The sequence below is a fragment of the Oncorhynchus tshawytscha genome, linkage group LG14 (genome assembly GCF_018296145.1).
Source record: "Oncorhynchus tshawytscha isolate Ot180627B linkage group LG14, Otsh_v2.0, whole genome shotgun sequence".
Taxonomy (NCBI): Eukaryota; Metazoa; Chordata; class Actinopteri; order Salmoniformes; family Salmonidae; genus Oncorhynchus; species Oncorhynchus tshawytscha.
This window is the reverse complement of record NC_056442.1, coordinates 9,150,456-9,172,517: the sequence shown is the minus strand read 5'-3', so window position 1 is coordinate 9,172,517 and position 22,062 is coordinate 9,150,456. Positions and strand designations below refer to the sequence as shown.

The 22,062-nt window shown below is 43.5% G+C and overlaps 1 protein-coding gene across 1 annotated transcript in view; it reads left to right on the top strand.

Moving 5' to 3' along the window:
- The window catches only part of LOC112266486 (nck-associated protein 5), a 163,203-nt gene that overhangs the window by 5,693 nt on the left and 135,448 nt on the right, over window positions 1-22,062 (top strand). Inside the window, exon 2 of the mRNA XM_042296645.1 lies at window positions 2,064-2,166. Coding sequence (XP_042152579.1) covers window positions 2,064-2,166 — 103 coding nt within the window. The remainder of the gene's footprint in view (window positions 1-2,063; window positions 2,167-22,062) is intronic.

Sequence of the window (22,062 nt, the reverse complement as noted above, 5' to 3'; positions counted from 1 at the left end):
TTTGTGCGTTATCGTGTTTCACTACCTTCCCCATTCTCATATCTGACTCCAAATGTGTTTGGTTCAGCTTTACGACCTCCCATCGACCACCTGTTTCTGCACAACCTTTACAGACCTGCTGCACTACAAGGGTAACTTTTGCAGAGCGGGAATTGCCCCCCCCCCATTCATTTCAATGAAGACTGGGCGTAAACTGCACGTCTTCATTAGAGGCTCTCACCGCTCAGCGTAAAGGTATTCTCTGGTTCAATTTTTCTGACTCCCCTGTTAGAGTTTACCCTACGATCAAGCGAAACGGTGTCATTGCATTTGACTGGTTAATCTATTATGTTTTTCGAGTCAGGGCAGTCAAGTTCAAACGTAAATCCGTTTGAATCATTTGCTCTCGATTACCCACAGTCCCTATCTGGCCGTCTGCAGGAAGCGTGGGGGCTTTACATCTAGTCTAATCTTTAGAGAGAAGGGACAAACTGAAATGTAATCTGAACATGGAATGAGAATTACAGCTGACGTAATGTCCTGGCACACATAGGAATCAGACCTGGGTTCAAATACTATTTGAAAACTTTCAGATACTTTGGGCATTTGTTTTAGCCTGCCAGATGGGGCAGGTTTGGTAGTTTTGTGACAATTCTTTTGGATCCGTTGCGCCAGGCAAGCTCAATTGAACCCCGCTAAAGTATTTGAAATGATTTCAAATAGTATTTAAACCCAGGTTTGATTGACATCAAAACTACTGAATGTGGGATCATTGGTGGTGGTATAACCAGAGTAAGCCTGCATGACGTCCTGTCCTGTCGTTGATCGAGCCCTTTCCTTCAACGTTTAGATGTAGAACAGCAAGAATGGGCTGACCAAACCGGCAAGACTGGTTGACATGTCATCATAAGGACGTCATTTCAACCCGTTTCTGGTTGTAATGACGTAATCTCAACCAGTTTTACCAGTGCTGGGGTAAGTGCAATGAGTCGTCAATTGGGTTTTAGATGAACAATTTTTGTGTGGGTTTGAAATGCTCTCTGAATATTAGCAGTATATTGACTGAAACATTTGAGAGATTGACAGTTTATGTAGCGTAGCATTTTGATGTCAGCAGCATACTGACTGACAGGTGTAGTCAAGCCTTTGAGGTCTCAGCCAGGGTGGAACAGACAAGCCAGAGACAGAGGGCCTTGGGACCAATGGGATGTGGTTAGAAGACAATCTGCGAAGGCAAGTAAACATGGAATAATTTAGCCTTAAAAGAGATTAATTGTATTCAGTGCCCAAAGAGATTTTCTCTTTTGAAGTGGCTCCTAGAATACGCAACATACTGTAATTACACACACAATCCATACATTACATTCTATACAGCGGTCATGACAGAAGGTGCCTGACCCTTGGCGGTCACTGTGCGACCTTTGACCCGGGCGTTTCACTGATTAGGAAGTAGTGTGCTTACTCTGTGGCAGGGCTGAGCGGAGGCACAGAGCCTGCTCTTTGTAGAGGAGTAGTATGCGTGAAGTGAAGTGTTTATCTTCTCCCTTAGCCTCCATTGGCCAGGTCGCGCTGGTTCCCAGCTCTGTTTTGAGAAGCCTATGAAAACATGAAGTAGGAGAAGGGAGGGAGGGGGACAGAAAACATATCAACTCAGGGATGATCAGTGGAGTGAGGCTCTCCCTCTCTCCAACACTTCCGGTTGCTATCAGGTTAGCAGAGCGAGCAGGCGGGCAGCACAACAAAAACAGAACGATAGAAGTGGTAAGGAAAAAGAGAGAGATAGGGTGGGAAGCCAGGAAAGGGGAGGGAGAGGGAGAGAGTGGAGAGAGGGAGAGAGAGAGGGAGAGAGTGGAGAGAGGGAGAGAGAGAGGGGGAGAGTGGAGAGAGGGAGAGAGAGAGGGAGAGCGAGCGAGAGCGACACCGCCGCCTTCTCAGCTTCAAAGACGCAAAATATAACATGGACTCTGAGCTCTATAACAATTAAGGTGATTGCTCTACTAACTACAACTGGGAGAACCAAGGATAGTGTCTCGCCTGTACAAAAGAGTGATCTTTGGCTTCTCCCCACCCCTCCCCTCCCACAGTGGCTCCCATGGCGGTGGGCCGCAGCGGAAGAGGGGGACCATGAACGGACACCTGGAGAGGAGGGAGCAGCTAAAGCAACTGTCGCTGGACAGCAGCTTGGTGGTAAGTCAAAGAGGCAAGCTCCTCTCTCTCTGGGTCTGTCTCTCTCTGTGTCTCTGTCTCTCTCTGTGTCTCTGTCTCTCTCTGTGTCTCTGTGTCTCTGTCTCTCTCAGTGTCAATTCATTTCAAGGGCTCTGTCTCTCTCTGTGTCTCTGTCTCTCTCTGTGTCTCTGTCTCTCTCTGTGCCAGTCTCTCTCTGTGTCTGTATCGCTCTTTCTCTCTCTCTCTCTCTCTCTGTGTCTCTGTCCCTCTCTGTCTCTGTGTCTCTCTCTCTCTCTCTGTGTCTGTCTCGCTCTCCCTTTCTCTCTCTCTCTCTCTCTCTCTCTCTCTGTGTATCTCTCTCTGTCTCGCTCTCTGTGTGTCTCTCTGTTTGTCTCGCTCTCTCTATGTCTCGCTCTTTCTGTCTCTCTCTGTGTCAAATCAAATCAAATGTTATTTGTCACATGCGCCGAATACAACAGCTGTAGACCTTACTGTGAAATGCTTACTTACAAGCCCTTAACCAACAATGCAGTTCAAGAAATAGAGTTAAGAAAATATTTACTAAATAAACAAAAGTAAAAATGTTAAAAAATTATAATAATGTGTATATATATATATATATATCTAAACGGACATAGCGAGAAAGAGACACAGACAGAGACACAGAGACACAGAGAGAGACAGAGACACATAAAGGGACATAGAGAGAGGGAGACATAGAGGGAGACACAGAGAGAGGGAGACACAGAGAGAGACAGACACAGAGAGAGACAGACACAGAGAGAGACAGACACAGAGAGAGACAGACACAGAGACAGACAGACACAGAGACAGACCGAGACACAGAGGGAGACAGAGGCCTGTATCCCCACACATTGACTCGGTACCGGTACCGACACAATAAAATAACAATAACGAGGCTATATACAGGGTGGTACCGGTACCGAGTCAATGTGCGGGGGTGCAGGTCTCTGTCTCTCTCTGTGTCTTTCTCTGTCTCTCTCTCTATGTCCCTTTACGTGTCTCTCTCTCTCTCTGTGTCTGTCTCTCTCTGTGTCTGTCTCTCTCTGTGTCTCCCTCTCTCTATGTCTCTCTCTGTGTCTTCCTCTCTCTATGTCCCTTTATGTGTCTCTGTTTCTCTCTGTGTCGCCATTTCTCTCTGTGTCTCCATCGCTCTCTCTATCTCCATCTCTCTTTGTGTCTCCGTCTCTCTCTGTGTCTCCGTCTCTCTGTGTCTCTGTCTCTTTCTCTCTCCTTCACTACAACTCACACAGGTTAGAGAAAAGTACAAACCAGACCTGGGTTTGATTAAGCTTGTGCCCATTGTGCCAGATGGACGGGATTTGCAGTTGCACTTTTGGGACTACTCCATTGGGGTTAACTCAATCAAGTGCAGCTAAAGTTTTTAAAACAAATCAGCTACTATTTGGCTTTGAACCCAAGTCTGGTACACTAAACATACCCTGTCAGACGGTTTGAGATAAAGCAGCCTCCTCTGGCTGTGTTTGTGTCGACGTGATTGACAGGCTTATCTATCCCCCGGTGTCTAGAGCGACACACAAGGCTGGAGAGTGGAAACTGTTTTTTTTTGTCAGGGTTAACTCAAGGTGAACCCAGTATTAAGTGCTCCTTTGGAATGTCAAGTACAAGCACGCCTGTCTGTGGTGGTAGGTCTCGATTATGGCCTTCCCGTTCTGATTTTTGTTTTCACGTGTTTCTCTCCAGCATGGTGGATGTTTAACCAGGCCAGCACAGTACAACCTGCCTTAGCTTGGCTTGGTGTAGCCCTAGTGTAGGGTGTCCACACACTCTGCCCAGAGTGGGGGAAAACACACTTTGGCTATGAAATTTCACTTCCTTATGTTATAAAATACATTTGACCAGGATATTCTTCATGTTCTGAATGATTCAGTGAGGTCTTTCTTTAGTATATCATTAACATTACGTCCAAAATGTCGGATGCATCCGGCAATGAGCAACGAACTCTTGTTGTCAGAGCGGTGCTTCTCACAGCGACGCGTGGTGGTGGTCTCCCGAAGAGTTGTTTCGCACGAGGCGAATGAAATCAAATTCAAATGAAAAAAACTTGCGGTATGCTCAGTGCTCCGTTGACATTTCACGGAGATACGCTTGTTTTTCTGAGAAATCTTTTTAAAAAAGAACAGGAATTTCCCATTAATATGAAAAGCCATATACTATAATATGAAAATACCACATGTCATGTCTCAAAATTGATATCTATCTTACCTCTATATTGTTTTATGTCCTTCGGATTCAGGAAGAAAGATGAGAGTTCAACAGTGAGCCTGTCAGTTTGCCTTGATTCTCTCACAGCATCCAGCCTAGTTGACATACTATTATTTTGCGGATTTTTCTCCACTTTTAGTCTCTGGCCTCTATTGATTTAGTTACCCTAATCTTGGCCATCCTACAAGGGTATAAACTAAAATAACTTTTGAACGGATTACGATAGAGACATGAGGTTTGGACCATTGGTTTTCTGAGAGGAATACCTACAGAATTCACATATTTTACCCATTGGTCAAAAGATGCGTTTTTGATTGGACACCCTCCCTAGTGGGAGCGAGGTTGATGTGTATCAGAAATAAACTCGGCAAAAAAAGAAACGTCCCTTTTTCAGGACCCTGTCTTTCAAAGATGATTAGTAGAAATCCAAATAACATCACAGATCTTCATTGTAAAGGGTTTAAACACTGTTTAACATGCTCGTTCAATGAACCATAAACAATTAATGAACATTCACCTGTGGAACGGTCGTTAAGACACTAACAGCTTACAGAAGGTAGGCAATTAAGATCACAGTTATGAAAACGTAGGACACTAAAGAGGCCTTTCTACTGACTCTGAAAAACACCAAAAGAAAGATGCCCAGGGTCCCTGCTCATCTGTGTGAACGTGCCTTAGGCATGCTGTAAGGAGGCATGAGACCTGCAGATGTGGCCAGGGCAATAAATCACAATGTCCGTACTGTGAGATGCCTAAGACAGCACTACAGGGAGACAGGACGGACAGCTGATTGTCCTCACAGTGGCAGACCACGTGTAACAACACCTGCACAGGATCGGTACATCCGAACATCACACCTTGCGGACAGGTACAGGATGGCAACAAGAACTGCCCGAGTTACACCATGCTCAGACTGTCTGCAATAGGCTGAAAGAGGCTGGACTGAGGGCTTGTCCAGACAGGACTGGCAAAAAGTGCTCTTCACTGACGAGTTACGGTTCTCTCTCATGTGGTACCCTTCCTGCAGGCTCATCCTGACATGACCCTCCAGCATGACAATGCCACCAGCCATTCTGCTCGTTCTGTGCGTGATTTCCTGCAAAACAGGAATGTCAGTGTTCTGCCATGGCCAGCGAAGACCACGGATCTCAAGCCCATTGAGCACATCTGGGACCTGTTGGATCGGAGGGTGAGGGCTAGGGCCATTCCCCCCAGAAATGTCCGGGAACTTGCAGGTGCCTTGGTGGAAGCGTGGGGTCACATCTCGCAGCAAGAACTGTCAAATCTGGTGCAGTCCATGAGGAGGAGATGCACTGCAGTACTTAATGCAGCTGGTACTTTTGACTTTGACCCCCCTTTGTTCAGGGACACATTATTCCATTTCTGGTAGTCACATGTCTGTGGAACTTGTTCAGTTTATGTCTCAGTTGTTGAATCTTGTTATGTTCATACAAATATTTATACATGTTAAGTTTGCTGAAAATAAACGCAGTTGACAGTGAGAGGACTTTCTTTTTTTGCTGAGTTTATGTGACTTGGAAATGATTGGTTTTAAGTCATTTTCATGAGAGAAGGAAATCAAAAAGTCTCCAATTCTCATCTAAGATGTTGATTAAATGGTGGTCATGAAATTATACTGAAAAGTGGTTCACTTTCATTCATCATCATATGATCATATCCTCAAATCACTTCAGGGGACATCACGTGCCTGATTATTGCGCCTTGTTTATGACACCCTATGTGATAACAGGCGGTGCAATTACCGTTTGAAGATTTGGTGATATGGTGTTTATTGCTTTAATTTGACACGTGTTGGCCTGGTTCACTGTCCAGGCTGATACTGGGCCATATTAACCACACGCCATACTATTCAACGATATTTGTCTGTTCATTTACCCATGCATGCGTTGTCGCTTTCTCTCTCAAGGGACAGCTTGAGCTAGATGTGCCTGTTTTATAGTGTACACATGGAGAATGAATCATATTATGACTATTAAGACTGGTAGACTTATAGGCACAATCGCGTCATCTATCATACTAGTTGCTATACATTTCCGTAACACTAACATAGGTTGTCTATAGTCCATTATCAGCTATTATGTGTGTACATCTCAAAATTGACATGGCATTATGACTGCATTATAACTCATTGCGAGGGTTTGTAATGCATTATAGATATTGGTGACTTAGAAAGTGTTACCAACAGTTCTTATACCAGCTGGAGTATATAGGAGCAGAATGGGGTTTCGTTGCCCTAGGAGAGGAGCAGAAGGAGCCCTGTAGCATTCGTACAGGACTCGTGTGGAGCTAGTGACAAAATGGGGCCAGTGGGCTGAGTTGTTACCCAGGAACGGGGGCACTATGGTGGAACATGTCTGGCTCTGGCCTGCCCTGGTGAGGAGGGATGTGGAGGATCACAGCCAGGGTTCCAGAGCCCTCGTGGTCCTGGCAGAGAAACTCACTAAAGCCTGTAAACACTCCCTTTCCTGAGAGGATATGAGCCTCCCGATACATTTATTTTCCCAGGCATCTGTGAAAACAAGAAAGGCCATTTCTGACATTCTGTCTGGCGACAGGCCCAGCATTCATGTTCCAGTTTCCAGCTCGAATCAGAATGTACCTGTATCTGGTCACCGGTTAGACAATGGGTCTATGAATCTATGAACACAGGGATTTTGTGTAATTGTTCAACACATTGTCTGCCAGTAGATTTGAAAGCGTTACATTTGTCGGCTCCCTTTGTTGGGATATGTAAAGTATTTTGACAATGTTTGTAAAAATGATCTACCACTTTATTTTTCCAATTTTCGCCTAAAATAACGACCCAAATCTAACTGCCTGTAGCTCAGGCCCTGAAGCAAGGATATGCATATTCTTGATACAATTTGAAAGGAAACACTTTGAAGTTTGTGGAAATGTGAAAGGAATGTAGGAAAATATAACACATTATGATAAAATATAATACAAAGGAAAAAAACAACCTTTTTTTGTATTTTTTTTATGCCATCATCTTTGAAATGCAAGAGAAATGCCATAATGTATTATTCCAGCCCAGTTGCAATTGAGATTTTGGCCACTAGATGACATCAGTGTATGTGCAAAGTTTTAGACTGATGCAATGAATTGAATTTCTGTTCAACCTTTTGTGTCAAGACTGCCCAAATGTGCCAAATTGGTTTATTAATAACTTATAATAATAACTTTCTAATGATAAATTAGCCTTTCAAAATTATAAACTGATAAATGATAAGCAACGTGCCATTGGAACACAGGAGTGATGGTTGCTAAAAATGGGCCTCTGTACGCCTATGTAGATATTCCATAAAAAAATCAGCAGTTTCCAGCATTTACAACATTAACAGTGTCTACACTGTATTTCTGATCAATTTGATGTTATTTTAATGTGGAATAGTACCTACTGTACATACACTAGTGGTCAAAAGATTTAGAACACCTACTTAAAGGTTTTTCTTTATTTTTAATATTTTATACATTGTAGAATAATAGTGAAGACATCAAAACTATGAAATAACACATATGGAATCATTTAGTAACCAAAAAAGTGTTTTATATTTGAGATTCTTCAAATAGCCACCCTTTGCCTTAATTACAGCTTTGCACACTCAAATCAAATCAAATCAAATTTTATTTATCACATACACATGGTTAGCAGATGTTAATGCGAGTGTAGCGAAATGCTTGTGCTTCTAGTTCCGACAATGCAGTAATAACCAACGAGTAATCTAGCTAACAATTCCAAATCTACTACCTTATACACACAAGTGTAAAGGGATAAAGAATATGTACATAAAGATATATGAATGAGTGATGGTACAGAGCGGCATAGGCAAGATGCAGTAGATGGTATCGAGTACAGTATATACATATGAGATGAGTATGTAAACAAAGTGGCATAGTTTAAAGTGGCTAGTGATACATGTATTACATAAAGATGCAGTAGATGATAGAGTACAGTATATACGTATACATATGCGATAAATAATGTAGGGTATGTAAACATTATATTAAGTAGCATTGTTTAAAGTGGCTAGTGATCTATTTTACATCAATTCCCATCAATTCCCATTATTAAAGTGGATGAAGTTGAGTCAGTGTGTTGGCAGCAGCCACTCAATGTTAGTGGTGGCTGTTTAACAGTGTGATGGCCTTGAGATAGAAGCTGTTTTTCAGTCTCTCGGTCCCAGCTTTGATGCACCTGTACTGACCTCGCCTTCTGGATGATAGCGGGGTGAACAGGCAGTGGCTCAGGTGGTTGTTGTCCTTGATGATCTTTATGGCCTTCCTGTGACATCGGGTGGTGTAGGTGTCCTGGAGGGCAGGTAGTTTGCCCCCGGTGATGTGTTGTGCAGACCTCACTACCCTCTGGAGAGCCTTACGGTTGTGGGCGGAGCAGTTGCCATACCAGGCAGTGATACAGCCCGACAGGATGCTCTCGATTGTGCATCTGTAGAAGTTTGTGAGTGCTTTTGGTGACAAGCCTAAGTTCTTCAGCCTCCTGAGGTTCTCTCAAGTAGCTTCATGAGGTAGTCACCTGGAATGCATTTCAATTAACAGGTTTGCCTTTGAGCCAATCAGTTGAGTTGTGATAAGGTAGGGGGGTATACAGAAGATAGCCCTATTTGGTAAAATACCAAGTCCATATTTTGGCAAGAACAGCTCAAATAAGCAAAGAGAAACGACAGTCCATCATTACTTTAAGACATAAACGTCAGTCAACACGAAAAATGTCAAGAACTTTTAAAGTTTGAAAGTTCATTCGCAAAAAACATCAAGCACTATGATGAAACTGGCTCTTATGAGGACCGGCACAGGAATGGAAGACCCAGAGTTACCAGCCTCAGAAATTGCAGCCCAAATAAATGCTTCACAGAGTTCAAGTATCAGACACATCTCAACATCAACTGTTCATAGGAAACTGTGTGAATCAGGCCTTCATTGTCAAATTGCTGTAAAGAAACCACTACTAAAGGACACTAATAATAAGAAGAGACTTGCTTGGTCCAAGAAACATAAGTAATGGACATTGTACTGGTGGACATTTGTCCTTTGGTCTGGAGTCCAAATTGGAGATTTTTGGTTCCAACCGCTGTCTTTGTGTAGATGAACGGATGATCTCCGCATGTGTATTTCCCACCGTAAAGCATGGAGGAGGAGGTGTTATGGTGTGGGGGTTCATTGCTGGTGACATTGTTTGTGATTTATTTAGAATTCAAGGCACACTTAACCAGCATGAGCTACCAAAGCATTCTGCAGCGATATATCCCATCTGGGTTGGGCTTAGTGGGACTATCATTTGTTTTTCAACAGGACAATGACCCAACACACCTTCAGGCTGTGTAAGGGCTATTTGACCAAGAAGGAGAGTGATGGAGTGCTGCATCAGATGACCTGGCCTCCACAATCCCACAACCTCAACCAAATTGAGATGGTTTGAGATGAGTTGGACCGCAGAGTGAAGGAAAAGCAGCCAACAGGTGCTCAGCATATGTGGAACTCCTTATTTGGTTACTACATGATTCCTTCTGTGTTATTTCATAGTTATGTCTTCACTATTATTCTACAAAATAGTTAAAATAAAGAAAAACCCTTGAATGACTAGGTGTTCTACAACTTTTGACCGGTTGTGTATGTGAGAAGATATCTGGCTTTATTGATCCAATTAACTTCAATATACTTTATACAGGAAGCCAGTTTGGTTTTTATATTTAATATCCCCATGCAGGGTTATCTTTCTCAAGGAAGGGCGTAGGGTGAGCTGTAGCCTAACTAGGGCATTCTCTGCCTTGCATTACATAAGAGATCTGTGTTGCTGGGTGGCCTCTCTGTGTATATGCATTTTTATCATGTTAAAGTCTGCCTGCTGCAGATGAGACTGCTCTTAGTCATGCAATTATGCAGTGATGCAGTATATTGGATCTGAATGATGCCCTTCTGTGTCTGCCGCCTCTGCCTGCCCACAGCCCAGCGATTAGCCCTAATATAGGTCAGGATCCAGCTCCATCAGAGTCATTCTGCTGCTCCCTCATGCCCTGTCACTTCTCATAGTACATGTTAGTACATGTTAGCCATGCATGCACCATGGATGAGGCCAGACCTAAAATTATTAAAGTGGCAATTTGCGATTGGTACATCCATTTGATGTCACTTATACATGTACCTGCCTCAGGTTAGGGTGACCACTTTGTTGTTGTTGTTTGAACTGCAGACTGGCCCTTCAAAGCTGGGGGGGGGGTCCATTTGTGAAATTACATAGGTTTTTGTCTATTTGAGTTGCACAATTCTAGTAACTTTTTCAAAATCCCGGACTTCCAGAAAACCTAGTTGGAATGCAAACTGGGAATCCTGAGAAATGTATCAACATTTTGCAACTGTCTTTCCAGCCGTGACATCAGGCACATGTCATACAACGATGTATCAGGAGGCATCAAGAGAAGAATGGGTGTGTTTATGAATCAGACATGAAACAACACCCTAAACCGTAAGTGAGTGAGCAGCTTAGATTACCGTTGTTTCTGCAACCTCTCCCCATTTCCTGCCAAAATTGTATTTTATCCGTGCAGCTATGCATTCATGCTTAGAGATAAATGACCAAAAAAAAGCAAAAGCAAATTGAAAATACTCCAAGTGGAGGGTTAATAATCAAGTGTTCCACGTTACTGATTAAACACTCACTGGTTAGTTGTGAATTGTTGCTGAATAAACAGCATGTGGGAGTGCTTTCCTGTTTGTCTCTGTGTTGTGTTTCTGGGCAGAGCTGGGTTCATATAGTATTTGTTTTCTTTGAATGTTTGATTGAGCGTTTCCGGAGTGCCATTTGGGCAGGGTTTGCACCTTGTACTTTTGGTCCTATTCCATTGGTTCAATGTGCACCGGGCAAGCTCAGTCAAGCGCAGATGAAGTATTTGAAAGGTTACAAATACTATCCAAACCCACATCTGGTTTCTAGGTAGCTGTCAGGCTCCTGGTTCTGGGTACTCTTTCCTCATATAATATTTTATATGCTCGTTTTGTTCCATTGTTGTTATCCAGAGCCTACGTGTTGTTTCATAGGCCTACTCCACATTGGCTGGAGACAGAGCAATAAAACAAGCCAGAAAAGGGAACATATCTCCAAAACAGACAAATTAGTTCGGTTTATGCGTCATTTAAGTGCAAATGAGTTGGAAGATAAGCCAGCATGGAGTCGGGTTGGTAAGGCTTTTTTTCTCTCACCATAGCCATATTACAGTCAGCTTCCACAGTGCCAAGTAGAGACATACATAAAACATGGTGCAGGGTAGCAAGTACTGTGTACGGGGGTAGACATGCTTGTTAAGGGGATTGGACTCTTACGTTACTATGCAGTCCAATGGGGAAGTTTGATATCACATCCTATGGCTCAAACGACTGTGTCTAACTGAGAGTTATAACAGTGTAGAAGTGCAGTGACGAGCCACTGTGGTCAGAGGTCGGTTCTCACGCTAGACTATGGTATAACAACATGTATAACTCTAAAGGGGATGTCCCCACAGTCCACACACTGTTTGAAGGTGGCTTAGGGTTCATATGACATGTGTCAAATAATCATAACGGAGAGAAGTGATCAGGGTTTAACCTATGACCTATTCCTTTAGCACCTGGTGGAGCTAAGGGCCTCAACAGTGATCAGGGAGCATGTGATTGTTTTACATAATGGCGATTTGGAGTCCTGGCTACAGTCTCATGGGAACTGCCTTGGTGGAGTTGGCTCTGATAGGGCCCAGAGACAAATGATTACAGCCTTGGATGTGGGATCACGATTCCCCCGAGCTGAGTTCCAACTCAGTGGTATCCTCCATATTCACCTTATCCTGTGGGTAAGAGTAGTCGGGGGCTCGGCCCCCTGTTTGCTCATGAAACCGGTTTAATCCCTACCGAGGTGGTTTTGATGGTGCTACTGGCCACTCGTCTAGTTTTTCGACCTTAATGTGATTGGTCTAGCCCCTGAGACTTAATGAAACTCTCCTCTGGTTTTATTTCATGTAATTATGAATCCTATATGGACTTGCTAATCACATTCTGTATAACATCTTTTAGGCATTTAATACACACATTAGACATTATTTCCTACTCACAACATGTCTGGGAAAACATGGTATAGTGAAATCGTTCTAGGCAACGGTACCTTGTAGAGCGTTGGGGGTTTGAGGTATCATACTAAATCTCATGATTTTCAAGTTGATTAGCCCATACAAAGAGGACATGTGGATACAGTTACTGTAGAGAAAGCAATGAGTGGCATCGCTCTTCACTAATGCATTCCACTTTAACTAATTGTAAGAGCCACATGTGCCTGTATACTGTAGGTTTCTGGAGAACCCTGGCCAGCTATTTGTTGCTTGCGTTTCTGGTAAATGAACTCTAATAAATAGGCTAGCAATCCATAAATAGGCTAGCAATCCATGAGCCGTAACAGTCATGTTTTTGCACTCGCTCTGGTAGATGATGAGGAAAACATTTCAGTTGACCTGTTTATGTTCTGTGAGGCAGGAGAACTCTCTCTCTCTCTCTCTCTCTCTGTGTGTTCTGATGTTTGCTGAAGTCTCTGACCCGTGTCGTAAGTTATCTGTGTTACACATGCCTCAGTAATGATCCTGAAAACCACTATATCTCAGCTAAATGTAGAGTTCTGTCGCTGTCAAACCTCTTATTTAACCATCCATGAGTCTATCGGTTATTATGTCGGCGAAATCAAAGACGAGATGCTTTCAAACGGACAGAATAGGCCTCTCAGTCTCTGTAGGTCAACCACTAGAGTTGGTTGGAATTTGGGCCGTTGGAGAAGAGAAGAGTTACATCTCTGTAAAGAGGACACTGAGTTTGTCCTCTCCTCGGTAGCTTCGCTCAGGCCAAGAGCCCAGCATGTGTAATTGGACATCAGTTTTCCCCCTCCGTCCAATAAGATGGCCCTTTGTTGCCCGGTTGAGTCAAGAGGGCCTCCAGTTAGGGAACGTTCCCTTCTTTATCCATCATGCCCTAGATGAAAAGTGGTTGCTGTGGCCGCGTGCATATTCAAACATTGGTGCACACAACACACACACACACACACACACACACACACACACACACACACACACACACACACACACACACACACACACACACACACACACACACACACACACACACACACACCTCTATTCTCTGTGTCCCTCTTCCTGAAAGAGCCAAGAGCCCTGGGGACAGGATAACAGTTAACAGCTATTTGTTTTAAAGGCCAGAGGGACTATCTTTAGGTTTAACCACAGGCTGAAAGAAGCTGCTCTACTGGGAACAATGACTTCAGATTCAGGCCCATTTTATGCCCAATGGACAGCTGAAGACGATGACACGGCAATAGAATAGAAATAGAATGACTGGTGATTATATTTATATGGGCATTTTTCTCCGAATCTCAGTGCAACATGTCAACGTAAAACAATTAACTACCCCAGTCAACTTACTGGTAGAAACATAAGTTAAGAACCTTGGGAATCCTCTTCCTGTGATTCCCTGTGTTAAAAGCCAAACATGCAGATAATCATTATCCCACTAGGAAGTGGTCCATCCTGTCAGTCGACATTGCTGCATGTGCTTTGTTCGTAGTTGTTAACCACGCCCACATGGAACTGGCATTACTGTGTCTTTGGGGGTTTATTATTATGATGTGTGGAACTGTGGATCACTGATCCAAGATCAGGGCTTATTGGCAGAGTGGTTCAGGGGCCTGGGAGTGAATGAGGCAGAGATTGGCAGAGGGGCAGCTAACAGGATTGAATGTGGTGGATTAGAGCCTGGGCCTTGGAGGAGTGGTGAAGGGAGGAGGGGCCTCCACACTGCATCTGTCAGTGAGGGGAAGAGGGGATGCCCACCCACTTCCACCATGAAGCTGGGACTAGCAGGGATAGAGAGAGGCCAGACTGAACACTGAACTAGGGAAGGGCGGCAGAGAGGGAGACCGGCTGAGTGGGTGTGAGGATGAATGGGTGTGATCACATCCTCATCAGGCTCCAAGCCAAGTCATGACCTGTAGTCTGTGGTCTGTGAACTCTCTCAGTCCCCAATGTTCGGGATTCTTTCACCACACCGCATCTGGAGATTTGGATGTACTGGCTTATTGGTGGATAGACTGATTTGATTTATTGATCGCAGAAGATTTAACGGTACAGTCAGGGATATGACATCATCATGCACAGCAGGGCAACTTCCTCCTCACAGAAATTGACAACAACACAAATCTGTCAAGACTGCCACTATTGGCCTCCATCCAATATGTGTATGCCTCAAGGCAGGGCTCAAATTGGCAGATATTAATTTTGTTGTTGTTGATTTCTGCATGCAGGAAGTTGCCCCGCTGAGCATGCAATGATCTTTCTGAATCTACGTTTAAAAATGGATACATTTCTGAAGCACACAGTGAGGTAATTCCTTTTCTACAAATCCCTAGAGGGGGTTTCATATTTTACGAGAAGACTACTGTTTAAATACACCCTGGCTTGGTGCATAGCGCAAGTTCTGGAAGGATCTACATTCCCTAAATAATTTCCCCTCAGTCCAGGAAATATATACATTTTCCGACATTAGCCCGACTACTGAGTAAATAAATGCAAAAGCCACTTGAAAACACTGAAGAAACTAGTCTTTGTTTCGTTTCGTTTGACAGATACTCTTTGTATTATATTGTTAGAATGATTTTGGTTTTAACTGATGTGGTAGACATCGGAGAAGAATTTGAGGGGCCATTGTTTGAGTACAGAGTATTGTGACAGCTGTTAGGGTGTGAATGGGGAAACAGTGGCATATGTCTGTTCGACATACCTTACTGGTTTGGCCTGTAGTGTGAGACGTTTACAGGTGTCCCAGAGGAGATGAGTAGAACTTCCACGCACCTGGCAACCCCTTATAAAGATCATTCAAAACGTTAGCTTGGTCATTGAACAGTATAGGAATTTTTCCTCAAAAGTAATTTTTTTGGTTATTGAGCAATAGGAGTATTTTAAAAAAATAAGTAAATTCAATGTACAGGTGTCTCATCCTGTTGAGGTACGGCCAATATTACTTTCAAATAATTTACTTGAAGCTTATTGTTAGAAACTGAATTGTCAAAGTTGAAGTAGTTTATGCAATTGATTGCTTAATTAAAAGGTGACTAAAGCTGTGATGCAATCCAACGAAATGTAGACTGTGTGTGATTCAGCATGCGTCATCAACACTTGATGAGAAAACGATTAGTCACCTAGATTGGGCCATTTACGGACACGACAGGCCGCTTTGATTTACAATTACAACAGAGCGCACCCTAACCTGCTCAACAACAGCAGGGACAGTCTGTCATAAATGCCTCTAAGAGGCTTGGCTCCGGGGTGAAGTTTCCCCTGAGCACAGATCTAGTAGGATCAGTTTTTCCCTCCCCCGATCCCAACCTTAACCATTTGTGGGGGAAATGCGAAACAGACTCAAGATCAGTATTTAAGGGTAACTTCACTCTTCTCCAAGTGGCTTGACCAGGCACCTGATGTGACATATTTGTAATCTTTTGTGTGAGCTGTAATTTCATCTTCCACTCACTATAATACCCAGAGGACTGGGACCTGGAAGTGTAACTCAACTCTCTTCCTTTGGACTCTTCTGGAAGAAAACCTTTGAAAAATAGGTCAGTGTTACTGAACATCTTGGTTGTTTTTGTCTGTGTTGAAATAGGGATGATACATTCAAAAATTCTCAAGTTTCCCCAGAAATCTCAGTTGGGGGAGGGGGGTTCCCAGATCTCCTGCTCATTCCCCCTGAATACAGGAATCTCAGTTGGGGGATGGGAGGGGGGTTCCCAGATCTCCTGCTCATTCCCCCTGAATACAGGAATCTCAGTTGGTGGGATGGGGGGGGGGGTTCCCAGATCTCCTGCTCATTCCCCCCTGAATACAGGAATCTTCCAACTGGTATTTCTGGAAAATAGGTGAAAATACCTGTATTTTGCAACCTGAAGGAAATCAATGTAGTATGTGAATACAGTGCCTTGCGAAAGTAATCGGCCCCCTTGAACTTTGCGACCTTTTGCCACATTTCAGGCTTCAAACATAAAGATATAAAACTGTATTTTTTTGTGAAGAATCAACAACAAGTGGGACACAATCATGAAGTGGAACGAAATTTATTGGATATTTCAAACTTTTTTAACAAATCAAAAACTGAAAAATTGGGCGTGCAAAATTATTCAGCCCCTTTACTTTCAGTGCAGCAAACTCTCTCCAGAAGTTCAGTGAGGATCTCTGAATGATCCAATGTTGACCTAAATGACTAATGATGATAAATACAATCCACCTGTGTGTAATCAAGTCTCCGTATAAATGCACCTGCACTGTGATAGTCTCAGAGGTCCGTTAAAAGCGCAGAGAGCATCATGAAGAACAAGGAACACACCAGGCAGGTACGAGATACTGTTGTGAAGAAGTTTAAAGCCGGATTTGGATACAAAAACATTTCCCAAGCTTTAAACATCCCAAGGAGCACTGTGCAAGCGATAATATTGAAATGGAAGGAGTATCAGACCACTGCAAATCTACCAAGACCTGGCCGTCCCTCTAAACTTTCAGCTCATACAAGGAGAAGACTGATCAGAGATGCAGCCAAGAGGCCCATGATCACTCTGGATAAACTGCAGAGATCTACAGCTGAGGTGGGAGACTCTGTCCATAGGACAACAATCAGTCATATATTGCACAAATCTGGCCTTTATGGAAGAGTGGCAAGAAGAAAGCCATTTCTTAAAGATATCCATAAAAAGTGTTGTTTAAAGTTTGCCACAAGCCACCTGGGAGACACACCAAACATGTGGAAGAAGGTGCTCTGGTCAGATGAAACCAAAATTGAACTTTTTGGCAACAATGCAAAATGTTATGTTTGGCGTAAAAGCAACACAGCTCATCACCCTGAACACACCATCCCCACTGTCAAACATGGTGGTGGCAGCATCATGGTTTGGGCCTGCTTTTCTTCAGCAGGGACAGGGAAGATGGTTAAAATTGATGGGAAGATGGATGGAGCCAAATACAGGACCATTCTGGAAGAAAACCTGATGGAGTCTGCAAAAGACCTGAGACTGGGACGGAGATTTGTTTTCCAACAAGACAATGATCCAAAACATAAAGCAAAATCTACAATGGAATGGTTCAAAAATAAACATATCCAGGTGTTAGAATGGCCAAGTCAAAGTCCAGACCTGAATCCAATCGAGAATCTGTGGAAAGAACTGAAAACTGCTGTTCACAAATGCTCTCCATCCAACCTCACTGAGCTCGAGCTGTTTTGCAAGGAGGAATGGGAAAACATTTCAGTCTCTCGATGTGCAAAACTGATAGAGACATACCCCAAGTGACTTACAGCTGTAATCGCAGCAAAAGGTGGTGCTACAAGTATTAACTTAAGGGGGCTGAATAATTTTGCACGCCCAATTTTTCAGTTTTTGATTTGTTAAAAAAGTTTGAAATATCCAATAAATGTCGTTCCACTTCATGATTGTGTCCCACTTGTTGTTGATTCTTCACAAAAAAATACAGTTTTATATCTTTATGTTTGAAGCCTGAAATGTGGCAAAAGGTCGCAAAGTTCAAGGGGGCCGAATACTTTCGCAAGGCACTGTATGTCATATTATGCTGATTGTCCTTAAATCTAATGAAACTATCTACACTTTAAAGAATATATTTTTACTGTGGTGACCCTTGAATAACCTCACCACAATGCATTATAAGTTGGTTCTGCAACGATACCCGTATTGCGATATTCGTTAGTATTGTGGCAAGGAAACAAAACACAAAGTGGACTTAACATCATTAGGAAAAAATACCCTTTCTTGTAAACAAACAACCTTATGTTGTCATCCAGAGTCACATGTATTTATTTTCCAAGCTATAGCACACACTATTTTACATACAGCAGGTTTTTAAAGGACCAAAGAGTTTGGCCTGCTTCGTGTTTTCATTGTTGCCATGGAAAAAAAGATGGCCATACTGGTATTATCCCGGGCACTAATTATAAGGGCATTTATCATGCCTTATGAGCTATTCATAAAGCACCGCGTGCACATATTCCTAGAAAATGCGACGGTAAATGTCTGTGGCCACCGGAGTTGTCATTGCTCGACTGAGACTTCTTCTCTGTGCGTGTCAGCAGATCTTTATTTGTTCCTTTCTATTTGCACTGCTTAACCGTGGTTCTGACTGACTCTGAGAATATTCCGGAGACGAATGTCAGTGAGCCCTTACATCAGCCGTGGCTCTCTTGCTCTGCCAGTCAGCTCCTTTTCAACCTCCTGCCGCTGTCAACGCACAGGAGAAGCCACGGCTCAGTAGACAGATGGAGCGGAGGAGAGCTGAGAGACGGGAGGAGACTGGAGGAGAGGGTTTGGGGGTTCCAGGAGGGCTAGTCTGTTGACGTGTTGGATGTCCTTGCTCCCACACACTTCGACAAGGCGCAGAAGCGATGTCCTCGGGACCTTCTCAAACGTCTGAAATCGACCGCTCTTTCTTGTGACCAGCCCGGACAATACACACACACACACACGCGCAAGTAAGCGAGCCCACACACACACACACACACACACACACACACACACACACACACACACACACACACACACACACACACACACACACACACACACACGCAGACACACAGGGCGGCGGCAGAAAACAGGGGATCCTGAACAGGTGATTTAATCCAACTTGACAAACTAGTTAAATATTGACAAGCAACAGAAGAGGGTATGTGCTGCTGTGCCTAGGAGGAGGAGGGGATGAGGAGAGGAAGAGCTGTGTGCCGCGACGGAAGGACAGAGGGAATAAAGAGCTTCCTGAATCCTGCATCCTCTTTTCAGATTCCGGCACACATTCGCCACTGGCGTGGCGAGCGTTTGGAAGGGAGGCACGTTAAGAAGACGGCGAGAGAGAGAGAGAGAGAGAGAGAGAGAGAGAGAGAGAGAGAGGGACAGGAGAGAGAGAAACAGTACAGGGTACACCGAAGGAACAGTATGAGTCAGCTCAGGGACCATGCCGTGGTGTCCATATGCGGGAGGATATGCAACATCCCTCTGCTTCAACTGCTGGTGGTGAGTTCACCATCCGTCCTCTCTGGCTGTCAGTCAGCGTGATGTCTATAGTGGAAGTGGGGCCGACTGGGTGTTAATCATGCTAGACCTGGCCTCCGGACCGTCATGGCTGCTGCAGCAGGAGACAGGGAACTGCACTGGGCAGATGTTACAGCACCTGGAGGGGGGAACATATATGTGGTTCACAAAAAAGACGAATGGCCTCTTGAGAATATTGTGAATAAAGCAAATATATACATTTAGGGGGTAGATCAGCTTTCCAATACCCCACATCTCTGCTGCCTGTGACTGGAACGAATTGCAAGTTGGAGACTTTTATCTCCCTCACCAACTTCAAACATCTGCTATCTGAGCAGCTAACCGATCGCTGCAGCTGTACATAGTCTATCGGTAAATAGCCCACCCATTTTTACCTACCTCATCCCCATACTGTTTTTATTTATTTACTTTTCTGCTCTTTTGCACACCAATATCTCTACCTGTACATGACCATCTGATCATTTATCACTCCAGTGTTAATCTGCAAAATTGTAATTATTCGCCTACCTCCTCATGCCTTTTGCACACAATGTAAATAGACTCTCTTTTTTTCCTACTGTGTTATTGACTTGTTAATTGTTTACTCCATGTGTAACTCTGTGTTGTCTGTTCACACTGCTATGCTTTATCTTGGCCAGGTCGCAGTTGCAAATGAGAACTTGTTCTCAACTAGCCTACCTGGTTAAATAAAGGTGAAATAAAATAAATAAAAATATATATTTTTTGTGAAAATATATATTATTTTAAATATATATATATTTTTTGTATGTATTTTTCTTTACTATTTTCCCGTAACCCTACCAGCCCTCCCCTAGTTGGAGTAAACTAATGGACAACAACACTTAGGCTTCTACTTCCTGCTTATACTGTACATACTACATAGATTTTATGGACACGGCGTGTTTTACATGAGTTATCTTTTGTTTGTCTTTAGTCCCATCCTTCAGTTACCCTCAATAATGTGATTGTTAGTGTTGCTGTGTTGTAGTATGTAGGTCGTTGACCTGCCAACTGCTGCCAACTGCCAACAACCACTAATTGCCGCGGGGATCGAGCTCTATCTGTCGAGTGTCTCCAGACAATTTGGACTGAGGTATGTGCCTCCTGTATGGAAGTGATTCACTGTAGGACGACACGGTGCCACGTATCGCAATTTATTACTACGGCTTCCTTTTGTGTTCTATGGCTTCCTTGTGTGCTATCTGTCTGTGTGTAAGTGGATTTTTCCGATGTGTGGCAGTGGCCAACTCTAAAAATGTCTCTACCAGGAATAGGATGGGGGGGGGAGTGGGATTCGTACAGTATGTGACAGGGGATTTCGACTCTAGTGAGATGACTTTGGGAGCTCCCCCGGATGGACTGCAGACAGGGATAGAGACTAGATTTGTGTTTCTGTGGAAAACATATACAGCTCTTAGAGTTATAATGGGAGAGAGAGAGAGGCAGAGCAAGAAAGAGAGTGCAATAGAGTGAGAGACAGAGAGGGAGAGAGACAAAGAAATGGAGAGAGAGACTGAGAGACAGAGAAAAACAGAGATAATGAGAGAGAATCCTCCACTCTTCTGGGGAGGATCCCTCTCCTTCTCCTCCTCCTCTTCCTCTCCTCTTCCCCTCTGTGGCTTTGTGTGTGGGGCAAAGCTCCCAGACACAGCACTCCAACTGAATTATTTACCCTAAATTGTGCTTATATGGAGCCAAGGGTCCTGATGCTCCACTGTGACTAGGAACCTATTAACCAGACAAATCACTCCATATACCCTTTGTCTAACTACATTACCAGAAGCTGTGTTGTGATGAATCACCCGTAAAGGAGGGAACCACACTATGAGGTGCTGCAGAGGGGTTTGATGCATGGTTGAACGTTTCCATCCTATTTCACATGGTGTGTGTGTGTGTGTGTGTGTGTGTGTGTGTGTGTGTGTGTGTGTGTGTTGTGCCATTGTCGTGTCTTTTGCGGAGGAAATGAATTCTGTGTTGATGGAAATACTGTATGTCTCTTGACTCAAAGATAATAACTAATGCTGTCAACTGGTTACAGGTTTTGAATGAGGTGAGGGATGTTGATTATTGTGTCATTGTATTACGTTGGGTTCTGGATTTGACGTTGGCTTATGCGGTTTGGGGCCAGGTTCAGACTTATGCAATTTAAGCCTTTCCTATTCACGCCATTCCTACGCACTTCTCAGTAGTTGATATTCAGACTTACCTTATGCAGGTGCGTAATGGGCTTTGCAGGCGTGATTCAGGCGTGAATACATTTCATTCATGCGCTGAAAACATTAAATTTGGTTTACATTTTCATTCGGTTGTTTTCCGACAGACTCATTCGAATCTATGAATGAAACGGTTCAGAATATTAGGGATCAATTGAAGAAAGCCATGTGAAAACATGTCAATTTGTCTCCTTTTCACCACCAATTGGTAGATAAAAAAATAATATATTCTGATCTTCTATATTTTTTAGGGTTAGGAAAGTACCACATCTTCATTTCTTTGATTTTCACCCCAAACAA